This window comes from Bufo bufo, chromosome 2 (assembly GCF_905171765.1).
Source record: "Bufo bufo chromosome 2, aBufBuf1.1, whole genome shotgun sequence".
Classification (NCBI taxonomy): Eukaryota; Metazoa; Chordata; class Amphibia; order Anura; family Bufonidae; genus Bufo; species Bufo bufo.
Genome location: NC_053390.1, coordinates 181386766 through 181414027, shown reverse-complemented (window position 1 = coordinate 181414027; position 27262 = coordinate 181386766). Strand labels below are relative to the sequence as shown.

Below are 27262 nucleotides of genomic sequence, written 5' to 3'. Positions count from 1 at the left end.
ACCTTTGCTTTCCAAGAGAAACATCGAGGCCAGACTGACATTTGCCAGCGATAAAGTTGACAAAGACCAGGACTTCTGGAATAATGTTCTTTGGACAGATGAGTCCAAAATTGAATTATTTGGACACAACAGCAGAGGACATGTTTGGCGTAAACCAAACACAGCATTCCAAGAAAAGAACCTCATACCAACTGTGAAGCATGGAGGTGGAAGTGTCATGGTTTGGGGCTGCTTTGCTGCAGCAGGACCTGGTCAGCTCACCATCATAGAATCCACGATGAATTCTACTGTGTATCAGAAGGTGCTTGAAGAACATGTGAGACCATCAGTTAGAAAATTAAAGCTGAAGCGGAACTGGACCATGCAACATGACAATGACCCAAAACATACTAGTAAATCAACCAAAGATTGGCTGAAAAAGAAGAAATGGAGAGTCCTGGAATGGCCAAGTCAAAGTCCAGATTTGAATCCCATTGAGATGCTGTGGGGTGACTTGAAAAGGGCTGTACGTGCAAGAAACCCCTCAAACATCTCACAGCTGAAAAAGTTCTGCATTGAGGAGTGGGGTAAAATTTCCTCAGACCGATGTCGAAGACTGGTAGATGGCTACAAGAACCGTCTCACTGCAGTTATTTCAGCCAAAGGAGGTAACACTCGCTATTAGGGGCAAGGGTGTCCTATCTTTTTCCTCAGTTAGAATAGGCATTTTTGTAGAATGACATTTACAGAAGATCTTGAAAAGACTTTTCTTCAGTTTTCTTTGTTTAGTTGGATTACTTTAATCTCTCTGTATTGTTGAAACGGAGATGAAATAACCATTTATTAAAAATGTTACAAAAAACCACATGCTTTCAAAGGGTGTCCTAATTTTTTCACAAGACTGTATGTATTCACCCCCCATTGTTAGGAAGCCAATAAAAATCTCTGGTGCAACCAATTACCTTCAGAAGTCACATAATTAGTCTAATGATATCCACCTATGTGTAATCTAAGTGTCACATAATCTGTCATTACATATACACACCTTTTTTGAAAGACCCCAGAGGCTGCAACACCTAAGTAAGAGGCATCACTAACCAAACACTGCCATGAAGACCAAGGAACTCTCCAAACATGTAAGGGACAATGTTGTTGAGAAGTACAATTTAGGTTATGAAAAAAATTCCAAATCTTTGATGATCCCCAGGAGCACCATCAAATCTATCATAAACAAATGGAAAGATAATGGCACAACAGCAAACCTGCCAAGAGGCGGCCGCCCAAACAACTCACAGACCGAGCAAAGAGGGCATTAATCAGAGAGGCAGCACAGAGACCTAAGGTAACCCTGGAGGAGCTGCAGAGTTCCAGAGCAGAGACTGGAGTATCTGTACATAGGACGACAATAAGCCGTACGCTCCATAGAGTTGGGCTTTATGGCAGAGTGGTCAGAAGAAAGCCATTACTTTCAGCTAAAAACAAAAAGGCACATTGTGAGTTTGCGAAAAAGGCATGTGGGAGTCTCCCAAAATGTATGGAGGAAGGTGCTCTGGTCTGATAAAACTAAAATTTTACTTTTCGGCCATCAAAGAAAACGCTATGTCTGGCGCAAACCCAACACATCACATCACCCAAAGAACACCATCCCTACAGTGAAACATGGTGGTGGCAGCACCATGCTGTGGGGATGTTTTTCAGCAGCCAGGACTGGGAAACTGGTCAGAGTTTAGGCAAAGATGGATGGTGATAAATACAGGGATATTCTTGAGCAAATCCTGTACCACTCTGTGCATGATCTGAGGCTAGAACAGAGGTTCACCTTCCAGTAGGACAATGACCCCAAACACACTGCTAAAGCAACACTTGAGTGGTTTAAGGGGAAACATGTAAATGTGTGGGAATGGTCTAGTCAAAGCCCAGATCTCAATCCAATAGAAAATCTGTGGTCAGACTTAAAGATTGCTGTTCACAAGCGCAAACCATCCTGGAGCAGTTTTGCAAGGAGGAATGGGCAAAAATCCCACTTGTAAGATGTGGGAAGCTCAAAGAGACTTATCCAAAACGACTTGGAGCTGTGATTGCCACAAAATATGGCTCTACAAAGTATTGACTTTAGAGGGGTGAATAGTTATGCACATTGACTTTTTCTGTTATTTGGTCCTATTTGTTGTTTGCTTCACAATAAATAAAATAAAAACATCTTCAAAGTTGTGGGCATGGTCTGTAAATTAAATGATGCAAATCCTCAAACAATCCATGTTAATTCCAGGTTGTGAGGCACCAAATTACAAAAAAAGTCAAGGGGGTGAATACTTTTGCAAGGCACTGTACTTCTGTCAACTCATCCTTCAAAGTCTCCAAGTCCTAGAAAAGTCAGCAAGATGTAGAGAGAGGAGGAGCTGGATGTTCCTGATGATATATTCTCATCATTAGATGATGTGGAAAAGGAGGAAAAGCAGATAGCAGAAGACGGGCTCCCACCTGTAGGGCAGGAGAGCGCTGGGGTTGGAGAAGTGGGTACAGCCCCTGTTTAAAGATGCATCAAGGGTGCCACGCAGCCATTAACAATGAAGACCGACTATACAGTGCAGTCTTCATTATTAAATGAAAGGCAGCTGCAGGCTAATTGGCGCATAGTTCTTCACCGCAGCATGGCAGCAACTTGCCCGCTCTGTGTGGCTGTACTGTAAGGCAGAGTGGCCTGGATATACCTGATTTATAGCAATTTGTGACAAATTAATTCCTAGGCAAATTTCTTGTCAAACTTCGGCAAAGCTGCCGCATCAAATTTTTCAATACTTTGCTCATCTCTCAGCTCAGTGTCAGGTCCCCTGGCTGCCATAGCAACTACTGGCACCCTGCATCAATATATTAGTAGCTGTCTATACTAGCATCAAGGGATTTGTTAATAATGGACATGACCAAGTTTATGGTTCCGTTTTCCAGTGGATCTAAGTAGACACTGGTGAAGCCCACTGATATCAATGTGGTATGTCAACATTTTTTTTTTGTTTTGTTTTTTATAGCAAGAATACAATAAACCTTAAGGCCTCTTGCAAAAGAACGTATTTTATTTCCGTTTTGTTGTACTCCGTGTGCATTCTGTTTCCGTATCTCCGTATATGCGGTTCCGCTAAAAGATAGAACTTGTCCTATTATTTTCTGCATAACGGACAAGGATAGTACTGTTCTATTAGGGGCCAGCTGTTCCGTAAAATACGGAATGCACACGGACGTCATCCGTATTTTTTTGCGGATCCGTTTTTTTGCAGACTGCAAAATATATACGGTCGTGTGCAAGAGGCCTAACAGAAACCATAAAGGATCCCCAAATAATATTGTTAAGAAACCTTAAATTATTATGGGAGCTGGAATTAGAGTGATATATTGTCAACATTGTTAGTAAGGTTAAAAAAGCAATAATTCATAATTGGTCTACATTTATCCTGCCATAAAGAAGCTATACAAATTAAGACCCACAATCACTAATACACCTTTGTTATTTATTTTTGTTCTGTGCGTCATTTAGCCTCTATTTGTGAGGCCTTTAGTAAAGGAGGACGAGTGGCATTCTGGTACCTAGGGGAAGTTGGCAGGGACTTCTGGGCTTCCAGTAGCTGTTGGAGATGCGTCTGTAAAGTGATCCGCTCTGCTGTCTGCCTGTAAAGAAAAGAGGGTGTTATTTTTATTTATTTATTTTTTCTATAAAACCCTTTTGACTTCACTTTGCTGTCATAGTACCAATAATATAGGAGTGATCAGAGAAGCTGTAATTGTAAGCACACTTATGTCTCAAGAATCCTGTAAGTTCTTTGGAGAGACCGTATATGAGAACAGCAGTTGTACAAGTATATAGTGTTGATGCACAATGGCATATAGTAATAAATGCACAATACAGTTTAGTAAGCTATCTGCCTACTCCATATACGAAGGGCGATAATTATTGGATTGTAATACTACAAATCTTCACAGGTAGACTATACGGTACTGCATTACAAGGAGTTAAGGTTTGTTCGCACACAACAAATCTGTAGCAGGAATTTCAGATTAATGAGACAGGCTCCAAAGAATTTCTGGAATATCTGCCATGTGTGAACTTATTTATATAAGCATCCCTTGGCAATTGGTAAAGAGCAACCTTATGGGACAACAATAGAGGCTGAATAAAAGCTGGCATTCATGTGGCAGAAGTCATTGGGCTGGTCTACATGGTGATCTTGGCTGTGAAATCTGTTGTGTGACCAAAAATCACTGTGTAGAAGTTCGACCATTGAACTGAATCAAGTCTTGGCATGACTCTTCCGGATTTTGTATGATTCTGAGTTCACAATCGCAGGTTGAGAGTTTGATTGTGACCCGATTCAGCTCAATGGTTGCACTGCTACACAGCAATCTTTAGTAGAGCGATGGGTTTTGTTGCCAAGATTGTCGTGAAGCCCCACCCTTCTAAATACCACATTTTTTCTTTACCTCGTAGGTGATCAAATCTGCAATTAAGTCAGTAGACAAGTATAGGGTTGAGAAGGTGTTTTAGATATTATTACTACTGCTATTACCACTCACTACACCAGGCTTAATAGAAAGTATGCTCGAGTAAGATGAACCAAATTTATTGAAAAGTTCAGGCCTCTAAATAAATTTGCCGCATGTTTTGGCACTCCATGAGGTAGAGAAGCAAATCTATGCCAAGTATGAGCTGTCGTAGATTTGTGCCCAAATTTATGAGAGGCCAAAATATTGGGAGAATATGCTCTACTAAGCCCCTCTAAGTGGCATGAGCAGTGAAAAACCCAAATGCTTGTGCAAAAACTTACCACTTTTTTATGCCAGAAAACTGGCACAAATGCCGTTATAAACTCATTTTCTCCTAGGTTTTACTAGTACAATGTTAAACCATGTTAGCCTGTATAATACCTTATTTATATGTTCTCTAAGTAGATTAAAGATGCACAGGTTCCGGACAGCTAAGATTTGTTCCTCACCTTCACTTTAGATTTTTACAATCTGCCCCTACAGAACAATACATACATATATATATATTTTTTTTTCATCACCTGTAAGGTAATATATATATATATATATATATATATATATATATATAACCATGTGAATAATGGACATGATGTCACAAGCCGAGGAAGAGACTGCAAACACTATAGGTCCTGACTATAGGTCTTGACTAAGTCCTGGAAAACTCTTTAAAAAACAACCCAAAATAGAAAAATTATTCTTCTTGTTTTTGCAACATCCATATGATAAAATATTGTACAATGGTTAAAGGGAGACTGTCACCTGGACTGAGCACTATTAACTGCAGTACTACATGAGAAATGCTGCAGGTAGGGAATCCTACTTATTTTTATAGTTCTTCTCTGTTCCCCAGCAATGTGCCCTCAAGATTCTGCTAGATTATATTGCTGGAACTGCTAAGTTCGCGCTCAGGAGGTCATCTCCATTATGTGCTCATCAGCTCAGCAGTCCCCGCAATGTATGGCAATCCAGCAGAGTTTTGAGGGTGACTAGGGAGAAGTATGATAATAGAAAGTAGTGATCCAGGCTATCTGCAGTACTACTTATGTAGTACTGCCGTTAATAGATCTTAAAGGAGTTATCTAGGATTTTAATATTGATGCCCTTTCCTCAGCATAGGTCATCAATATTAAATTGGCAGGGGTCCGACTTCCAGTACTCCAACCGATCAGCTGTTTGAAGTGGTTGCTGCTGTTATTGGACCTCCAGTGAGTACTGCGGCCTTCTTGCAGCTTACCAAGCACAGCACCATCCATTGAGTAGCGGCTATGCTTGGTATTGCAGCTCAGGCCAATTCACTTGAATGGGACCGAGCTGCACCTAGATCACGTGGACGATGTATGGTGATGTCACTGGCCAAGGAAGAGGCCTAAGCGCTGACGGTAAACTGCAGCCTCTTCAAAACAACTGATCGGCAGGGGTGCCAGGAGTTGAACCCCTGCCAATCTGATATTGATGACCTAGTCTGAGCATAGGCCATCACTATCAAAATCCTGGAAACCATGTTCCCTTTATGGCAAACCAGATATTTAAGCAAAGATATGATATGCTGTATTCTCCAGATTTACAGCCCTATTTCCAATCTGTGAATTGCTATTTCAGTAATTACATCAACCAAGACTTTGTAGCTTCAGTTTATCCATGTGAACTATATTCTACAGTCATTCAATGGAAAGCTGCAAAGGGTCTAAAGAAAGCCATTAACTTCAAGCTGTTTTATGTGTTCCAGATTACAACTGGCTGTAAATTACTACACTGCCGCTCTTTTCTCATTGTGCGTACTGATATAGAAATGAACATGCAGGCACTTATTATCAAGAAAGCACACTGATTTATGTATCCTCAACATAATGTGCAAAGCTTTAACATAATGAAGTACACCTAACTGAAAACAAATGAACGTTCATGGGCCAAGAGAGGAGATGAAAACTTCTGCTTGCTTATTCTGCACATTTCATTCAATGCCCAAGATCTAATGTTAACTGGGGACAGGAAACTGCAACATATTGGGGGCCACTAGGTTACAGGCCTAAATTAATGTGCCTACTTAAAGGGGTTCACTCGGCTTTTAATATTGATGACCTATCCTCAGGACAGGTCATCAATATCAGATCGGCGGGGGTCTGATACCCGGCACCCCCGCCAATCAACTGTATGAGGAGACGGCGCGCGCAGTCTATGGCAAAGAAGCAGCAAAGCAGGAAGTGTCTACAGAAAGCCTTAAACTACTTTTCACGCTAAAGCTCATTTTCTTCAATTACTCTAGCTCCCATTCCTCCTTGGATTTTATTTTCTCTTATCCCAATTCTTGAATCCTACTTTCTGGTTTGTCATGTGTCAGCTGTCCCGTCATGCCTTAGGTCAGTGAGATGTGTCCAGATATCAGCAGATCATGTGACGCTTCCTATGTCCTACATTACAAGGCTCCAATGCAAGACGTGACCTACAGCAGGTGAATATCAAAACAGATTTGCCACAGGGTGCAATGTTGGGCTGATAACTTTAGAATAAGGGCTGTATTATACACTGTCAGATTGTCTGCCAGATCATCACTAATGAGGGTTTGTAGTACCACTCGTTAGCGATGATCTGGCAGTGTAATACTGCCGCCAATTACTCGATGTACGAGCAAATGCTCATTCATTGGGCAATCCAGATTTTTAAGCATGCTTAAAAACCATCATTTGCTGGTGGCAGATTGTGCTGTCCAATCACGATCTGCTGCTGGCAAACAACTAGTCAGTATGGGGACGAGCGATGGCATAACAATCGCTCCTCCCCATACTCTGGTGGAGATTGCAGCATGTAATAGCAGCGGTCTCCTCCGTTAGCTAGCAGGCGACTGCCGAGAAGGAACGCATCCCTCCCTACACTCGTCTGCCTGATCTTTTAATGTAATACAGCCCCTAAGGCAGTTTTGATGATCGGTGGTATTTAGGTAAAGTGATATAACAGTGATATCTGTTGGGTGGGATATATTTATATTAGTAGCACATATTGAAATCAATATGTGCCAATGAAATGTACTGTTCTCACTGGATGATCTGTGGTCCGCCAAGGCTAAAAGTTCTCACGTGTATTTTTGTCTTCTAAAAGAAAATATAAAAAAAATACAGCATGGAAGCATCTTACAGTTGTAACCTTTCTTACTCTTTAAGTTGCTTGGTGAGCTTGACAACTTGTGATGCCAATGACATGCAAGTCTCCACCACAACCAGGTATCGGGCACACATGCTATGGCCTTGATGCTCAGCACTTTGAGATGGTTTCTCTCCAGCATGATTCTGAATGGTGACATTTGCGCCATATTCAACTAATGTCTGCAAAATAACATTATGAACACGTTAGGATTGCATTTCAATATATGTATCTTGTAAAATGATGCACTGTCACTAATACACTTCAACTCAACAGTTAAGCAATGAGACCTTTAAAGGAGTTATGCCATGACTGATGTAAAAAATGAAAATCAGACATCATATGATACATGAGATTCTCTATAACTAAGCTAGGACCAGCCCTGTACTTGGCATGGGTCCAGGGCTCTCCCATTTATTTCAAGTTAACAGCTCATGCGTCGTGTCCTTCCTGTCGCAGTTCTCTCCCTGTAACTGTCACAGCTTTTGTCAGTAGACACAGTTGTGGCAATTAAAGGATGGAACTGAGCACATGCGCCCACTTCAATGAGTTAGGCAGAGATAGATTTTATTGAATAACCCACTGGCTATGTAAAATTTTTAATTACACACAATTACAAAAGTATTCAGATCCAAGTGTTGGTTAGAAAAATGTAGAATTCTTTTAGTGGGGCAATCTTTAAAGGGGTTAGCCACTTGCTGGCTACATGTAACCAATGTGTATGTAAGATGACTATATTGCACTATTATAGCTTTTGTTGAACTTCTGTGCCATTTGCTATAGTTCATAAGCCATACCCCCTTGTTAGGCAAGTCTTCTGTTCTGTACCCATAGAGGTCCTGTCCATAAGATGGCCGCTGATGCAGGGTCTTGTGACCAGACACATCACTCAGTCTCCTCCATTCAAACACACTGCATCTGCATTAAACTTCCAACAGTGCAAGTGCAGATGGAAAGTGCAGTGTATTTGAATGGAAGAAACAGTACACGTGCCCAGTGATTTGCAGCCACTTTATGGATAAGACCTCTGTGTTGAAAGCACAAAGTACTTGGCACAAAAGGGGGCATACCTAATGGAATATAGAAAATGGCACAAAGTTTCAACAATAACTATATTAGTAAGTGCCATATAGTAAGTGGCCAAACCCTCAAAAGATTTATACAAGCTTTGATCTTAAAAAATCTTTCTATTCTGACCACATGGATTGACTAAAAGTGAAGAAACATTCACAGCTCATCAGAGACGTGATGCTTCAAATATACAGCCAACGATGGCACTAAAACAGTATATTCATTCATAAAAATGTATAAAAAATTAATAAGCAATTATGCTGTCAAAGGAGAGTATCTGCTATCTAAGCTGTTTTTGCATGAAAACATCAGTTTATGATATTTGGCACTAGACATAAAGCATCTGAAATGTTGGCTTTTCCATTTTATATTAATGTATACAGTATTTTAGAGGACAGCTAATGTTTTAGACATTGCCAAAGCTTGACTCATTAAATTCAGACAACCTTTTGGCACTGGCTTTGGTACACACTCAAGTATTACGGCTTTTGATATGTTTTCAATTACAGAACAGAGAAGAAAGAAATATTGTAGGTACTCTTCTTAACCAGTCTCAGTACATAGGTGCTTCTTTTGTTACCAGAAGCTCCCATGTCTCTGTTCTCCATTGTCTGAAACAGGCTTCATAAAGAGTATTGAGAGAAAATTCTATTTGAAAAGTAGCATGTTGAATATACTTAAATGCAGAGCTTCCCAACTCAGTGTAAATTGCCCAAAACTGAGTAAAAGTATCGACTCATGGACCCATTATTACCCAAACACAACACCAGCATTTTAATTGAATTATTATTTTTTCTTTCTCTCATCTTCTGCATTCAGGTTGTAAGTTGATAATATAATATTGTTTAACACTCATAGTAATAAGAACGTGTGGAGATACATCCTGAAATATTTCCTCCTTATTATTCCTTTCTATAATTTTAACTATTAAAGAAATACAGTTTAAAAAATGTAATTTAAATTTATCCCATGATTAATGTAAAAAATGAAAATCAGACAACTATTGGCCATTTATGGCATGTCGTATTGCTATGTCATAAATATCCAGATGGGACAACCTCTTTAAAGCATGAAGCCCCTTTAAAATAGGACCACTAAATCAGAAGCCCCTTTAAATTAGGTCCTTTGCTCTTCAAAGAGGTTTTGCTACATCTGGTCACCAACAACAAATCACAGAATTATTTTGCAAGCTTGTGCACAACATAACAGGCAACTGACTTACGTAAACATGTTCCAGACATTGACCTAGTATGGACTTTTGACTTCTTTGGCCTATTAAATATGTTCTTGTGTACTGACCTAGTAAAGATGCCCTAGTACAATGATCTACAAAAAAAATTCTAGCATACTGATTACAAACTCATTATACTACTGTATAACATTGTTATAAAAAGATGTTCTAGTACAATGGCTTCTAAGTATGTTCTAGTATAACAAATGGATGTTCCAGCATAATGACCTCCTAAATATGTTCTAATATCATGAGTTCATAAATATGTTCTAGTATAATATAGATATATAGATGGTTGGTGGGCACTAAGCTATCTGGGACTGAATGGATTGACAAATGGTCAGTTGTATAGAAACAATATATATATGTGACTTTATTCACAAATGGTATAATACATAAAACATACAGAACAGAGATATAGTATGTGGATATACGGTGAATCCCACTGTTGGACTGCCGGGTGTAAACAAACTATCCACCTAATATACCTCTAAAAAGGGATATCTCTCAATTGTGTGGAGATATATTACAATGCGCCCTCAGAACATATAAACAAACAATAGTTGATCAACTTAGAGATTTTAAATATAAAATTGTTATAAAAGATAAAATACAAAAAAATGCAGCATAAATTGATTCCAATTGAGATGTAGTGTCTCTATGGTACAATATGACGTTCCAATAGTAATATCGTGGTTAGTATGCAGAATTGCAATATATATTGCGCAGTTTAGAGCGTATTGGATGTCCATCAGATGTGTCTATAGTTCATTGTAGCCATTCAATGTCAATTGATCAAATCTTATGTGTGGAACAGCAGTGTATATTGCAAATGTATGGATGGCACGTTAAAAGTCCGTATGTTATTGTATTTATTAGTGTTGCTATATTGGTACACCAAATGAGTTAGTCGTTAATAATTATTCTTAATAATCATATAGGAGCATTAGTTTTGAGCTGGACGGTTCTATTACAATATGTGTCAATCATGCTGCCATAGTATTCATTCACTTGTCAGTTGAAACTCCTATATTACAGTACGTTACCGATCTTGTAGAGGCAGCTTGCCTCACTGCAGCATGGCCGTGTAGCGCCGCTTGTGGCTCTCTGTGTCCGCTTATCGTTGGCGTCCCATGTGATCGGGAGGGCGTAGCGCTATTGGGCCATAAGAGCCGGGCTGCGAGTGTTAGGTAATGCGGTATCAATCGCTTGTACGTTGTTATAGATGATTCAAACTAAAAAGCATGATGTCTTGCCAAATTTAAAGATGCAATTTCATTGGAACAATTTTCATTTCACTGCTATCCACAGACGCGTTTCGGACATAAGTGCTCCTTCCTCAGTGGTCAGCAGTGAATGGTTGGATGGGGCTTTTTAAAGGGTGATCGATCTTTAGAAGGAGGTAACCTTTAAAGGATAGGTGGCCTTAAAAAGGTGGACTGGATTAGTCAGCTTGCATAGGTGTATCATAATACTGCCTCTTATATGTCCAATGCAGACCATCCACGACAACAATACAATCTTACTTATGATTTTATCCACATAATATAAAAAAAACACCCCAAAAAAAAGAAAATTGTCTAATAACCATATATGTAAACTATATATATATTTAAGCAAAAGTGGAAGATACTTATCTAAAACCGCATCAGCATGCATGCTGCGTTAATGATGCGTTTTAATTGGCATTATCAGTATGTATATATATAGATTACATGCAATACGTGCCCTATAAATTTAGGGGCTATATATTATATAAAAAAACTTTGATATAAAAATAATATGATAAAAATGAAAAGGATGCAAAGGAATTGTATGACTGTGGAGGGGAACTATAATAAAGAGGAGTAATTGATCTAAAAACGCAGGAGCGTTTTTTATGTGTTTGCTGTGCGTTTCTTGTCATAACTCCCTTCCACAACCATGTATGGTGGGGGGATGGACCTATTTATATGGTAATTATGTTTTTTCCAGTTTGGTATTATTATGTGTTTGTTAAGTATTTTTATTCCACTATTCTTTTTCAGACGGAGGTCAGATATTGGAGAAGATGGGGGCCAGAAAGGAGGGGAGATTGAGGTGCTGGTAGACAGCCGGACCTCGATGTCCCATCCCGGATTGGCACCCGTCCCAGGTCTACATGAACCCAAATAATTCAATTTCTGCATTCAGGCCTGCGGGATCAAGGTATTAAAATCTAAAATTATTTTTTATTCCATTCTTGACATGTTGGTGATATGATTCCCCCTCTCAATGGTCTTCTAATTTTTTCAAGAGCTGTGTATTTCAGTGTAGAAGGATCACTGTTGTGGTAATCTTTAAAATGCTTAGAGACGGAATGCAATTCAAAACCCTTCTTAATATTAGCAATATGTTTGGCTATTCTTCTTTTAAGGGGTTTTTTCGTTCTGCCGACATATTGTTTATGGCAAGGACACTCTAATAAATAGATTACATCCATTGAATCGCAAGTAAGACTATCTTTTATTTCAAAACGGAATTAATTTTGTGTTGATTGTTTTTTGGTAGTTTTCTTTGGGAAGGTGGTGGTTTTACAATTCAGTCATCTGCCGCATCTATAAAAGCCCTTTAATGTTAACCAATTTGATGTGGTTCCATTTACCTTGTTTTTAATTGTAGGTGCTACTTTTATGCCTAAATTCTTTGATTGGGTGTATGTTATTTGTGGGATGTTTGTTGATATGGATCCTATGATAAAATAAGAGACGCTATTATGATACACCTATGCAATCTGACTAATCCAGTCCACCTTTTTAAGGCCACCTGTCCTTTAAAGGTTACCTCCTTCTAAAGATCGATTACCCTTTAAAAAGCCTCATCCAACCATTCACTGCTGACCACTGAGGAAGGAGCACTTAGCTCCGAAACGCGTCTGTGGATAGCAGTGAAATGAAAATTGTTCCAATGAAATTGCATCTTTAAATTTGGCAAGACATCGTGCTTTTCTCTTTGAATCCTCTATAACAACGTACAAGCGATTGATACCGCATTACCTAACACGCGCAGCCCAGCTCTTATGGCCCAATAGCGCTATGCCATCCCAATCACGTGGGACGCCAGCGTTAAGCGGACACACAGAGCCACAAACGGCGCTACACGGCCATGCTGCAGTGAGACAAGCTGCCTCTACAAGATCGGTAACGTACTGTAATATAGGAGTTTCAACTGACAAGTGAATGAATACTATGGCAGCATGATTGACACATATTGTAATAGAACCGTCCAGCTCAAAACTAATGCTCCTACATGATTATTAAGAAAAACTATTAATGACTAATTAATTTAGTGTACCAATATAGCAACACTAATAAATACAATAACATACAGACTTTTAACGTGCCATCCATACTTTTGCAATATACACTGCGGTTCCACACATAAGATTTGCGCAATCGACATTGAATGGCTACAATGAACTATAGAAACATCTGATGGACATCCAATATGCTCTAAACTGTGCAATATACAGTATATTGCAATTCTGCATGCTAACCACGATATTACTATTGGAACGTCATATTGAACCATAGAGACACTACATCTCAATTGGAATCAATTATGCAGCAATTTTTTGTATTTAATTTTTATAACAATTTTATATTTTATATCTCTAAGTTGATCAACTATTGTTTGTTTATATGTTCTGAGGGCGCATTGTAATATATCTCAACACATTTGAGAGATATCCCTTTTAGAGGTATATTAGGTGGATAGTTTGTTTACACCCGGCAGTCCACCAGTGGGATTCACCGGATATCCACATACTATATCTCTATTCTGTATGTTTTATGTAATATACCATTTGTGAATAAAGTCACATATATATATTGTTTCTATACAACTGACCATTTGTCAATCCATTCAGTACCAGATAGCTTAGTGCTCCCCAACCATCTATATATATATATATATATATATATATATATATACTGTATTTCTACTTTCTAGTGACATTGGGTGTGTTGTGGGACGAGCACCGACCCTTTGTTTTTCAAATTGGTAGAGCTACTATTTTTAATTTCCTATTGCGTGTTCTAGTACAATGATTTTATAAAGATGTTCCAGTAGAATGACTTCTAAAGATGTTCTAGTATAATGACTTCATAAATATGTTCTAGCATAAAGACTTTGTAAAAATGTTCCAGTATAATGAATTTGTAAAGATGTTCTTGTATAATGATGCTATAAAGATGTTCTAGTTTAATGACTTTGCAAAGAAGTTCTAGTTTAATGACTCTGTAAAGATGTTCTAGTATAGTGACTTTGTAAAGATGTTCTAGTATAATGACTTTGTGAAGATGCTCCAGTATAATGACTTCTAAAGAGGTTCTTGTATAATGACATTGTAAAGATGTCATCATACTGGAACATCTATAATATACTAAAATGACTTTGTAAAGATGTTCCAGTATAATAACTTCTAAAGAGGTTTTAGTATAATAAATTCAAAAAGAGGTTCTTGTATAATGACTTCTAAAGATGTTCTAGTATAGTGAATTCATAAAGAGGTTCTAGTATAATGACTTCTAAAGATGTTACAATATAATAAATTGGTAAAGATGTTCTAGTATAATGACTTTGTAAAGATGTTCTAGTTTAATGACTTTGTAAAGATGTTCTAGTTTAATGACTTTGTAAAGATGTTCTAGTAAAATGACTTTGTAAAGATGTTCTAGTAAAATGACTTTGTAAAGATGTTTTAGTAGAATGACTTTGTAAAGATGTTTTAGTAGAATGACTTTGTAAAGATGTTTTAGTAGAATGACTTTGTAAAGATGTTCTAGTTTAATGACTTTGTAAAGATGCTCTAGTATAATGACTTTGTAAATTCGTAAGCAGGTTATAGTGCATTGACAATGTAAAGATGTTCTAGATCCCTGTCAATAATGTTCTAGTGTACTGTAACTTGTAAATATAGTACGTTCCACATTATTAACCTATTAAAAAAGTTCTAGTACATTAACCTAGTAGGAATGGTATAATAAATGTTCTAGCACACTGACCTATGACAGATGTTCTGATTTTATAAAGATGTGCTATTTGGAACTGTATCGTATTAAGGCCCAGTTTTCGCTGTTTAGGTGCATTTTTCCTTTCTAAATGTACTGATCCCCTAGGGGACAAAGGGGTAAAACTTAACATTTAATGCTATATCTAAAAAAGTGAAGCACTAACATAAAGCACCAGCCCAGAGGGCCTCTAAACAGACTAACATAAAGACAGCCCAATGGGGCCAGGACACACACACACTAATAGGTAACACAGATGGGAAGCAAACAAAAAGGAACGTTCTCACCCATCAGATGCTGTAGGCGTAGATGGTGTAGTCACTTGAGTGAATGCAGCCTCCCATGCGATGGATTACATTGATGTGTTACCATACGGAGATGATTCCCACATAAAAAACCTCAGCAAAGGCAGGAGACGGGAGCATGAGATCCCTAATGAACCCTGGTGAAGGGGCAGGGACTAGATGACCCTACCTGCCTATACGAGGTACTTGCCCCACAAGGAGCGTCCCCGTCCGGATACCTATCCCTAATAGCGGGCGGAATCCCTAGTACACCCTATAAAGGTAGACTCCTGACGTGTCACGTTTGATTCAGGACAAAATCATCAGGGGAGATGTACCAAGGCAATGCCAGGCTAAAGGTGAAGCCTGCATTGCAGAAAAACAAAAAGTGGGGAAAAGGGGAAAATTATAAGAACAAGCACACGGTGGTTAAAGCTGGTATACAAATGTTCCAGCAAATATCGAAGGGGCCAGGCTAGTGGAGCCAGGACCATCGGAAACCACAAGTAGCTTGAGCGCAGGCTCACCAGTGGGTGATGCCTGCGAGAGTCCAAAATATTACCCAGGGTGTACTAGGGATTCCGCTCGCTATTAGGGATAGGTATCCGGACGGGGACGCTCCTTGCGGGGCAAGTACCACGTATAGGCAGGTAGGATCATCTAGTCCCTGCCCCTTCACCAGGGTTCATTAGGGATCTCATGCTCCCGTCTCCTGCCTTTGCTGAGATTTTTTATGTGGGAATCATCTCCGTATGGTAACACATCAATGTAATCCATTGCATGGGAGGCTGCATTCACTCAAGTGACTACACCATCTACGCCTACAGCATCTGATGGGTGAGAACGTTCCTTTTTGTTTGCTTCCCATCTGTGTTACCTATCAGTGTGTGTGTCCTGGCCCCATTGGGCTGTCTTTATGTTAGTCTGTTTGGAGGCCCTCTGGGCTGGTGCTTTATGTTAGTGCTTCACTTTTTTTAGATATAGCATTAAATGTTAAGTTTTACCCCTTTGTCCCCTAGGGGATCAGTACATTTCGTCACTTATCATTGGGAGTAATTTGTCAAGTCTAGTTACTTGGCGTTATAGATACGTTGCTTTCTATTCAAGCAATAAAGAAACAATGGAGCCTAAAGGAAGGAACAGTAGAATCCAAAGCTTTATGCTTCACTTGTTTTGACTATACAAAAAAAATCATTTAATTAAGTGCAAAGTAGTCACAACCTTAGGGTACGGCCACACGGTCAGGTTTCCTGATTACAGTCTTGGAAGCCAAAACCAGGAAGCAATTTAAAAAAAACTGTAAAAGTTTTATCTGTCCTTTAGACTTTCTGTCATGGCTGAGGATGGGGGAAACCCTCAGCCGTGCGATGCCAGGAGATGGTAGGTCGCTACTTGGCCAGGAGCACAGAATTAGGGAGCAGGTCACCTCCTATCGCATCCCTAATCTGACCCTGACTCCTAGCTGCATGACCTTGATGGTAGGAGGGCTCATGCTCCGGAACTGCGGATCCCTACTAACCCTCCGCAGATCCCTGAGCTAGGAGCTGGGTAGACAGCCCGTTCCTCCTGGATGCGGAGAAACAGGAGTCTAAAGTGGCCAAGCTGCAAGGAGATAGGAATAAGAACAGCCTATGGATATGGCAGGAGAACTACACTAGTTCACACCTACCTGCCACAGCCTTGCTGACTGGATCCCGTGCTAACAGCTGATGTCCACACTATAAATAAATGGACACAGCAAACACACATACACACACAGGAACCCAGATCCATAGCTGCATTAAACATGAAAGGAAAACAACATCAACTTAACATCACATATAAACATTTATGACCACAAGGGTGGCCCTCACTGGCAGATGGTAAAAGATCAGGAGGATAACTCCAGCTTACAAACAAGGCTGGAGTACCCCTCAGACTTCTGATCTTAACTGAGGCTAAATAGCCCATGTAGCCACACCCACACACACCCAGTGTTCACACAAAGAAGGGAGTTAACCCTTCCTACACCATGTCAGGGAAGACAGCCACTTAAAGGGGACGTGCACCCATACAAAAACCTTGTGCACAACAAACAAACACAAGGCACACCTAATAGACAGGTTGCCAGGTGCAACCGCATGCAATGACAGCGAGCAGCCTAGCAACCAGCTGCAACTGCTCTACTGCCACATACTTAATGTTGCCAGTGGCAACCACAGGTGAGGCAACATACTTCAGCCCTCACCTGTGATTGACAACAACCCCAGACCACAGGCAACTGCATGCGGTTCAGGAGTCACGGCCATTACCATGGTCGTGACACTTTCTCTCCTTTTATGATCTACTTCTGATTTTACCTTCCAAAACTACATCAGGAAACTTGACCGTGCGGCCGTACCCTTACAATGACACAATACCGCATACTGAATATTTCATCATTTACACACGGATCAAAGTCACAGGACAAAGCTTTAAACGGTAAAAAGTTATATTTTAGTAACAGCCATATTGTGACACTTCTTACCTGCACACAGCCCAGATATCCATTCTGAGATGCTATATTAACTGCGCTGTTCCCATATTTGTCCGTTTCATCCAAGGAAATCCCTTGCTCTTGCATGAATTGAAGAAGCCACAGAAGTATTTTTTCCTATGTAAGAATTTATGAAAAGCGATTCTCAGTTAATAGAACCCATTTCAAGAGCAATGCTATGAAAAAGAGGTTACTAAAACCTAGGTATATTGGCAGAAGGAACGAGCGAATGTTTTATGAAGCCACTTAACAACCGTTAGCCATTAAATATTCTGCATTTCATATCCCCTCTGGTAGATGCATCACACTGCAGTAAAGTTGGAATGGCTTCTGCAGACAATGTCATACATTGCTGAGCTCTCGCAACAGAAACAGGCTTTTGTCATGTGAGAATGATGGCCTTACGCCTCGGGTGTCAGCTGCAAGGTCAGTCTCACTGCACTTCATATTCTACATTGTTCTCGGCTTCAGCCTTTATTCATACCGTTTTTGGTGTAGTTTTTAAAGTGATCCTCTGGTTCAAGAAAAAAAATATCACATTAACTGGTGAATGAATAGAACATTTACATGCTGGGAACTTAAAGTGGCCCTGGAAAAAATACTAAAAGTGGCCCCCTTTTGTAGTCAGGTCCAAATTGATTGAAGGCAGGGCCAGCAATACCATATTGCTGCATATTATACCACCCCAACAGAGCCAAATACCACAGTCCATCACAAAATACTGCCAGCAGCACAAAATACATCCCCAAAACTTCCACTGGCCGGCCCCCTGGGCATCGGCCCACCAGGAAATTTCCCTGTGAGATCTATGGCCAATCCGCCCCTGTTTACATGATGCCATGCTTTTCATCTTTTGAGCTGTAGATCCACCAGTTCTCGGGCTCCTCTACTGCATTCCAATATGGCCGCCCTGCTTCTAAGACTACCTGATGGCAGATCTGCAGCTGAAATGATGGAAAGGCGGTCACCAGGTAAGTGCTCTGTTTGTTCATGTGAACTTACTTTCTTGAATTGGAGGGTCATTTTAAGTAAAACACAAGAGTGGATTAAAAAAAGATATGTTTGAAGGGCATCTGTCAGCAGATTTGTACCTATGACACTGGCTGACCTGTTACATGTGCGCTTGGCAGCTGAAGACATCTGTGTTGGTCCCATGTTCATATGTGTCCATATTACTGAGAAAAATGATGTTTTAATATATGCAAATGATCCTCTAGGAGCAATGGAGGCGTGACTGTTACACCTACAGGCTCTGCTTTCCAGGCAGTTGTTACTGTCTGGTCCTGTCAATCAATGTGCAGAGAGTGCAGCAGCTGCAGAGATAGCAGAGACTCTAGTACTGTAAATGGTAAATTAAGAGTGCATACAAAAATCAGGCATTATAAAGCGGCTCTGGATCTACAGTTACAGTGTGCCCCTGTCTATCCCAACGTCTTCCTGGCAAGTGTACAGTATGTTTACCCAGGTCAATTTGGGACCCCCAGGTCCAATGGGCCCTTGTATCATTTAAAATGAAACAAAGGACTAGCTCTGCCATTTCATAAAGGGAGTTTAAATAATATATACAGCATTGAGGCAGATAGCTAAGGATATTTATGTGAGATCATGAAGATCAATTGATTAAAAAGCGCTAAAATAAATCCTGCAACGTCTAAATAATTGCCCCTACCTTCTGATGCCCCGGTAGCTGAGGAATTTGAAGTCTGCGAAGTCAATTAAAACTTGCCCTTTAAACTAAGTATATATCACTTAGTTAATGACAGCAAGATATTTAAGACGTCACTGTTGGGCATTCAAGGCTGTGACTATGCACAGAGGAGGAATTCCATTATTCATTCAGACTAATCCAGTCCAGCAGCTATTAGCGTCATTATTCAGTCTCGCCAGGAGAATATGAAGTGTGTGTAACATTCAAAGCACTGACGGAATGTATAGCAAAATATTTCACATCATACTGCGTTCCTATACCATTTTCACCACTTCAAAAACGGAAAGGACGGATTCGGCACATAACTGAGCCAAACGGAGCCTATGGACCCCATAGACCCCCATAGACTATAATGGGGTCCGTTAGGTTTACGCTCAGAAGATGATTTTGGAGCAGAGACAAAAGTAGTGCATGCAGGATTTTTATCTGCGCATCAAAAATCTTCCTCTGGGCGGAAACCTAACGGACCCCATTATAGTCTATGGGGGTCTATGGGGTCCTTAGGCTCCGTTCGGCTCAGTTATGTGCCGAATCCGTCCTTTCCGTTTTTCCTGCCCCTATAACGGAGTAGGAGAACGGAAAGGCTGAACGCTGATGTGAACGAAGCTAACAGATGCACTCGAACTGTGTTTTCTGCACCAAGTACCTTCTCGTGGACAATACTGCTTTCTGCTTCAGTAACTAGTAGAGATCTGGGAACGTATCAGTTCTATGTAAGATTTCTGACGCAGTCTGTCTTTTACAGTCATAAGGATGCATTTGGAGAATGAATATGATGTACTTGTGGTTTGCTTAGGCCAGTATACAGTATATCTTATTGATTAGCTCATTGTGATGAATGAACTACAAATGAAGCACAACAACTTAGGCTACTTTCACACTTGCGGTAGGTAGCCTTTTCCGGCTACCGCAAGTCCACCATGCTGCCGAAAGTCCACTATAATGCGGGCAGGCCGGAGATCCGGCCGCAGCACGGCAAACGTGCCGAGAGGCGACCGGACAAAAACTACAACACGCTGCGGTTTTTGTCCGGACGCCTCTCCGCTTGTTAGTGAATGGGGCCAGAGTGGACATCTGGCGGCACGGTGGACCTGCGGTAGGGGGAACAGCCTGCCGGAAAAGGCTATCGCCAGTGTGAAAGTAGCCTTATCTCTTGCAAGTTTCTTTCCACCAAAAACAGTACAATAATGCCTGTGAATGCCATTAAAATCATTTGGGGTGAGCTGTGATGCTATGTACAACCTGTGGACAGATGCAGCACTGCGTTAAGAAGAAGCTGCCATGTTTTTCTGACGCTGTACATAATTGGCCACAATTTTTAAACAGATAGGCCATCAATATCAGAACGACAGCGGTCCGCCACCTTACACCCACTTCAGATCAGCTGTTCACTTGCAGTGATGGCCAGTTCGCAGTGTTCGCCGACGAACACATGCGATTTGCCATCTTTATTCCCAAGTCCGGCGATGCAGAGGTAAGTCCTCTGCATCGCCGGACTTGGGAATAAAGAGGGCAGATCGTATGAGTTCGTCGGCGAACACTGCCAACTGGCCATCACTGTTCACTTGTAGCTCTGGTGCCGGAATTTTGCACAGGAACTATACAGCTCCATCCATTATGCAGTGGATGGTCCTGGTAACTGCAGTGCTCCTCACATTGAAGTGAATGGGAACAATGCTGCAGTTACCACCAGTGATGAGCAAATCGAGCTTTGGATGCTACATCTGAAGTCGCTTTGTTCAAAACTTCATATTAATACTGTATGGAGATCCGTCTCCATACAGTATTAGTATTAAAATGGGCTCCGATGAGCCGAAGTTAGTTATTCGAGAAGCCGCGCGAGCTTCAGATGGAAAACTACTTTAAAACTTGAAACCGAACTTGGCTTCGGTTCCAAGGTACCAGTCGGAACCGAAGCCGATTTCAAAGTTCGGTTTCAAGTTTGAAAGTGGTTTCCTATCCGAAACTCACTTCGCTCATCACTAGTTACCACCCCCGCCAGAAAATATAGGCCATCAATATCAAAATCCTGGACAACCGCCTTTCAGGAAGATCATTAGACTCTACAATCATGCTACATTAAAATGAACCTTCGGGAGAAAACTTCAGATGCTGCACTTTCATCTTTAACCTGAGATAATCCTGTATGTGTAATCTCTAGATTTACCTTTCAAGTTTTAAGGTGGCGGTAACAGATTTCAGAAAGCAGAATAATAATATGATATGTTGTATACAAATGACTTTCATATTACATTAACATACCTGACCATAGCTGGCTGCATAATGGATAAGGCTAGGATGATCCTTCGAACAACTTAGCTCAGCAATGGCTTCAGTTTCACTAACCATCCACCGAACACACTCCAGCTGACCCATCTGAATAAAGAAAAATAAAATGCTATTAAATTTTGAAATATCACTAAATGCCATTATGCACAGATGTTTCTCAGAATACTAAAGCAATACATTGTAACGACATAATAGCAAAACCCTCAACAGGCTGCAATTCCCATGACATATATGCGGCATACAATATAAACAACTACCAACAGAGTATCAAGGAATCATGTCATGATCTGCAGATGTGTCCACTCTTAAAGGGGATACCATGATTAATGTAAAAAAGTGTAAATCAGAAATCATGTAGTACATGACAATCTCTTTCTAACAAAGCTAGAACCAGCCCTGTATCTCACATGGATCCAGAGATCTCCCCATTCATTGCTCTGCTAGATTTATATCAAGATGGCAGCTCAAGGGAAGTGTCTTCTCTGCTGCAGCTAAGGGGGCGTGTCCATGCTCTCCCTATCACAGCTCAAGGGAAGTGTCTTCTCTGCTGCAGCTAAGGGGGCGTGTCCATGCTCTCCCTATCACAGCTCAAGGGAAGTGTCTTCTCTGCTGCAGCTAAGGGGGCGTGTCCATGCTCTCCCTATCACAGCTCAAGGGAAGTGTCTTCTCTGCTGCAGCTAAGGGGGCGTGTCCATGCTCTCCCTATCACAGCTCGGGGGGCGTGTCCATGCTCTCCCTATCACAGCTCAAGGGAAGTGTCTTCTCTGCTGCAGCTAAGGGGGCGTGTCCATGTACTCCCTATCACAGCTCAAGGGAAGTGTCTTCTCTGCTGCAGCTAAGGGGGCGTGTCCATGCACTCCCTATCACAGCTCGGGGGACGTGTCTTCTCTGCTGCAGCTAAGGGGGTGTGTCTTTTCTGCTAAAAATCTCTCCCTGTCACAGCTCAGGAGGCAGCTAAAGGATGAAATTGAGATATACAGATATCTTTATTGAATAATTCAGTGGCTACACAAAATTGGTAATTACATGCAATTACAAAAGTATTCAGATCCTGGTACTGGTTTGAAAACTGTAGAATATTTTTCAAGGTACAACCCCTTTAACTTTCAGTAGATTTTGTAAAGGGTACCAATTTCCTGTGAAACAAATAATTATGATGTCATGCTAGCAAAACCCTCAGCCAGCTATGCTATATACTGTATAGGCTATATATAGCATAAACAACTCCTCATAAAGTATATCCCAAAATCATGTTTTTTTCAAAACTGGTCTTGTGTCAGTCATCTAGATTTATGTTGATCTACAACAAATTTTTGTGTCTTCTCTTCATTATCAGTTTCGCCAGGAATCACACCATAATAAAGTTACCCACTGTTAATAAACTACAACTGTTCGGACTTGCACCACGAGTGTGGAGTGTGCAGCTGTTGCCCTATTTCAGTCACATGTCAAATGGGAAAAGTAAAAATATGATCCTGTCATACTAGCAAAAGGAAATAGCGTAGAGGAAAAAATATAGTACTGTATATACAGTCTTGTGAAAAAATTAGGACACCCTTTGAAAGCATGTGGTTTTTTGTAACATTTTTAATAAATGGTTATTTCATCTCCGTTTCAACAATACAGAGAGATTAAAGTAATCCGACTAAACAAAGAAAACTGAAGAAAAGTCTTTTCAAGATCTTCTGTAAATGTCATTCTACAAAAATGCCTATTCTAACTGAGGAAAAAGATAGGACACCCTTGCCCCTAATAGCGAGTGTTACCTCCTTTGGCTGAAATAACTGCAGTGAGACGGTTCTTGTAGCCATCTACCAGTCTTCGACATCGGTCTGAGGAAATTTTACCCCACTCCTCAATGCAGAACTTTTTCAGCTGTGAGATGTTTGAGGGGTTTCTTGCACGTACAGCCCTTTTCAAGTCACCCCACAGCATCTCAATGGGATTCAAATCTGGACTTTGACTTGGCCATTCCAGGACTCTCCATTTCTTCTTTTTCAGCCAATCTTTGGTTGATTTACTAGTATGTTTTGGGTCATTGTCATGTTGCATGGTCCAGTTCCGCTTCAGCTTTAATTTTCTAACTGATGGTCTCACATGTTCTTCAAGCACCTTCTGATACACAGTAGAATTCATCGTGGATTCTATGATGGTGAGCTGACCAGGTCCTGCTGCAGCAAAGCAGCCCCAAACCATGACACTTCCACCTCCATGCTTCACAGTTGGTATGAGGTTATTTTCTTGGAATGCTGTGTTTGGTTTACGCCAAACATGTCCTCTGCTGTTGTGTCCAAATAATTCAATTTTGGACTCATCTGTCCAAAGAACATTATTCCAGAAGTCCTGGTCTTTGTCAACTTTATCGCTGGCAAATGTCAGTCTGGCCTCGATGTTTCTCTTGGAAAGCAAAGGTTTCCTCCTTGCACACCTCCCATGCAAGTTAAACTTGTACAGTCTCTTTCTGATTGTAGAGGCATGTACTTCTACATCAACAGTAGCCAGAGCCTGCTGTAGTTCTCGAGATGACACTTTAGGGTTTTTGGATACCTCTTTTAGCATCTTGCGGTCTGCTCTTGGGGTGAACTTGCTGGGGCGACCAGTCCTGGGCATGTTGGCAGTTGTTTTGAAAGCCCTCTACTTGTAGACTATCTTCCGGACAGTGGAATGGCTGATTTCAAAATCTTTTGAGATCTTTTTAAATCCCTTCCCAGACTCATAGGCTGCTACAATCTTTTTTCTGAAGTCCTCTGACAGCTCTTTTGCTCTCACCATGGTGCTCACTCTCACTTCAACAGTCAGGAGCACACCAAACTAAATGTCTGAGGTTTAAATAGGGCAAGCCTCATTCAACATGCAGAGTAACGATCTACTAATTATGTGCACCTGGTGTGATATACCTGTGTGAGATCTGAGCCAATTTAAGAGGGAATACATGTGAGGGTGTCCTATCTTTTTCCTCAGTTAGAATAGGCATTTTTGTAGAATGACATTTACAGAAGATCTTGAAAAGACTTTTCTTCAGTTTTCTTTGTTTAGTTGGATTACTTTAATCTCTCTGTATTGTTGAAACGGAGATGAAATAACCATTTATTAAAAATGTTACAAAAAACCACATGCTTTCAAAGGGTGTCCTAATTTTTTCACATGACTGTATATACCTATATACCTAAGAATTTGTTTCTTAAAAAGAGCATATGAAGGTAAAATGATATACTTTTATACCTAGTGCATGGTCTGAGGGCATGGTGCATGACCCAGGGATTAAAAAAATACCAAACACAGAAGTCATGCATCGTCCCTTCATGACTTGCAATAAGCATGACACAGTCTATAGGTCGTTTCTTGAGTGCTCGTTATAAGGGATTTAAAGAATACCAAACACAGAAGTCATGTACGGCCCCTTCAGGACTTGACACGGTGTACGGGTCGTTCCTTCAGTGCTACTTTTAAGTGATTTTCCAAGTTTTCGAAAAATCAACCCAAAGGGGGATGTTATAAAATAATAAAAAATGCATACTCACCTGTCAAGTCCTCCTGCCATTCTTCACTTGTAGTCTGTATTTACGTGACTGAATGGCTGCTGAGGTTGCGTGAGGTGTACGGTACAACACTGCTGCAGTCAACAATCACAGACTAGAGGTGAGTTTGGAAATGGTAATGCTTGAATGGCAGGAGGATTTAACTGGTGAATATACATTATTTTCTTATTTTTCAAGAACTTTAAGGCTATGTACAACTCAGCAACCAAATAGCCACCCATCCAATATGCTATTGGTCTGTGTCTACAGTTTCTACACAGACCTATAAATTTACAAGTAAGCCTTGTGTGGTCTAATATGGTAGGTATAGTCTCTTCTGTCTGCACCCCAATTCTTCCTAACTAAGCAAATGCTCATTAGCAAGAAGTAGGGGACAGATGGAAGAACTACGACTGCAGAATCAGACTACAAAAGGTTTGCTAGTAGTCTGTTACCATGGAGACACAGGTCTTCATAGAAGCTTTAGACACAAAGCAGTGAGAGATTTTTAATAAATACTAATTGCAAAGTGGCATTTCTTATTTAAAAAAATATATTTGCTATAGTGTAGATTGCCTTAGGTTAAAGTCCACTTTAATAAGCAGAATTTGGTTGGGCTTTTATATATGAAATAAGTCTTCTCTTTTGCTGACTACAGATTTAGTTTGCTCCCAACCACCAAAATAACATCTCGTGTATTTCTTCAAAAACATTGATAAAATGGGCTAAATTCTGCAATGGTGGAAAATTTTAATTGTGAATGACACATGGAATGTCTCTCCTGCCGTGCAGAGTGACTATTTTAAAAGATTCTCATCTGACAAATGTACAAACAAAAATTCCCAGTAGTATTAGGCCACTTGACAATCCTTTGGCCTCCTACTTGATTGGTACATTTTGGATCATAATTAGACTTGGACCAGTTGGGTGTTTGGCATAGTAACAAGAGAACAAGAGAATATCTTACAAAATCTAGTCTCTGCCGGTTACGTAAGGTGTACATCCCAAGTGAGCTATCTGTAAAAAAGTTTATAGACAAATTAGTCTTTTTCCAAACTGCAGCCATATGGTGGGTACCTAGAATCCGTTGGTGGGGTAATTGGTATCACATATTATGCAGTGGGAAAGTCTGCAGCTGTCAAATTTTTTCTATTGAGTTAACCACACAGAGTACGCATAAGATGGACAACTAGCTTGTTGGATCTTTGGCTGTGACTATAGGAGACAATGAAAACTTGTGATGTGTTGATTCCCACACGGTCGCCGATGCATCTGTCGCACGGATCAAAAAATCTAGCAGCGGGGAGTGGGGATGGAGCAGCCATTAGCAGGCCTCCCTAGCATTTTGGGTGACGCTAGGAGGCTCATCCCCATTGCGGCCTGTTACTGGCTAAAACCCCCGTCCCACAACGCTGGATGTTTTGATCAGTGCAACTAGGCGATGCAGCGACGGCAGTGCGGGGATCAAAAGCGATGTGGGTGCCGGCGTAAGTATAACCTATTTTGAGATGCCTGGGCATTAGGGGGGTCATTAAAGGGGTTGCATAACCCCTTTAATCCTGGTAGGTGCCTGATTGTCTTGTTTATGGGAAACATCCTGTGCGTATTACTAAGAACTCTACATATACCTGTGGTTACTACACACAGTAGAATAGGGAGCACCAGTCAGGCCTACTAGTTGGATTTTGGACATTGATAGTTAGCACAGTCACAATACACACCTTACCCTTGTCAGTTGTTATTGAGCTGGTGGGCGGTACTGGCTTTTGTGATTGTGTCGGTGATCTTATTAGTGAATTGGTCATACAAATACATACAGTTAGTTAATAAATTCATAATACTTCAGCTCTAAAAAACAATAAATCAGGTGGGTATCACAGTTCAGACATAAACTTTTATAGGGATTGCCACCTATAGGGCAAATGTACCTATAATCAAAACTAGTTCATCCCATAGATGAGAAGGACCC

General features: G+C 40.5%; 1 protein-coding gene across 3 annotated transcripts in view; it reads right to left on the bottom strand.

Annotated features, from left to right (window-relative positions):
- Positions 1-27262, bottom strand: part of LOC120988466 (synuclein alpha interacting protein) — a 239487-nt gene that overhangs the window by 22191 nt on the left and 190034 nt on the right. For all 3 annotated transcript variants that reach the window (XM_040415945.1, XM_040415947.1, XM_040415946.1), the window contains 4 exons: positions 21749-21862; positions 17770-17895; positions 7660-7829; positions 3559-3639 (listed from right to left, as the gene is read on the bottom strand). In XM_040415945.1, coding sequence (XP_040271879.1) covers positions 3559-3639; positions 7660-7829; positions 17770-17895; positions 21749-21862 — 491 coding nt within the window. The remainder of the gene's footprint in view (positions 1-3558; positions 3640-7659; positions 7830-17769; positions 17896-21748; positions 21863-27262) is intronic.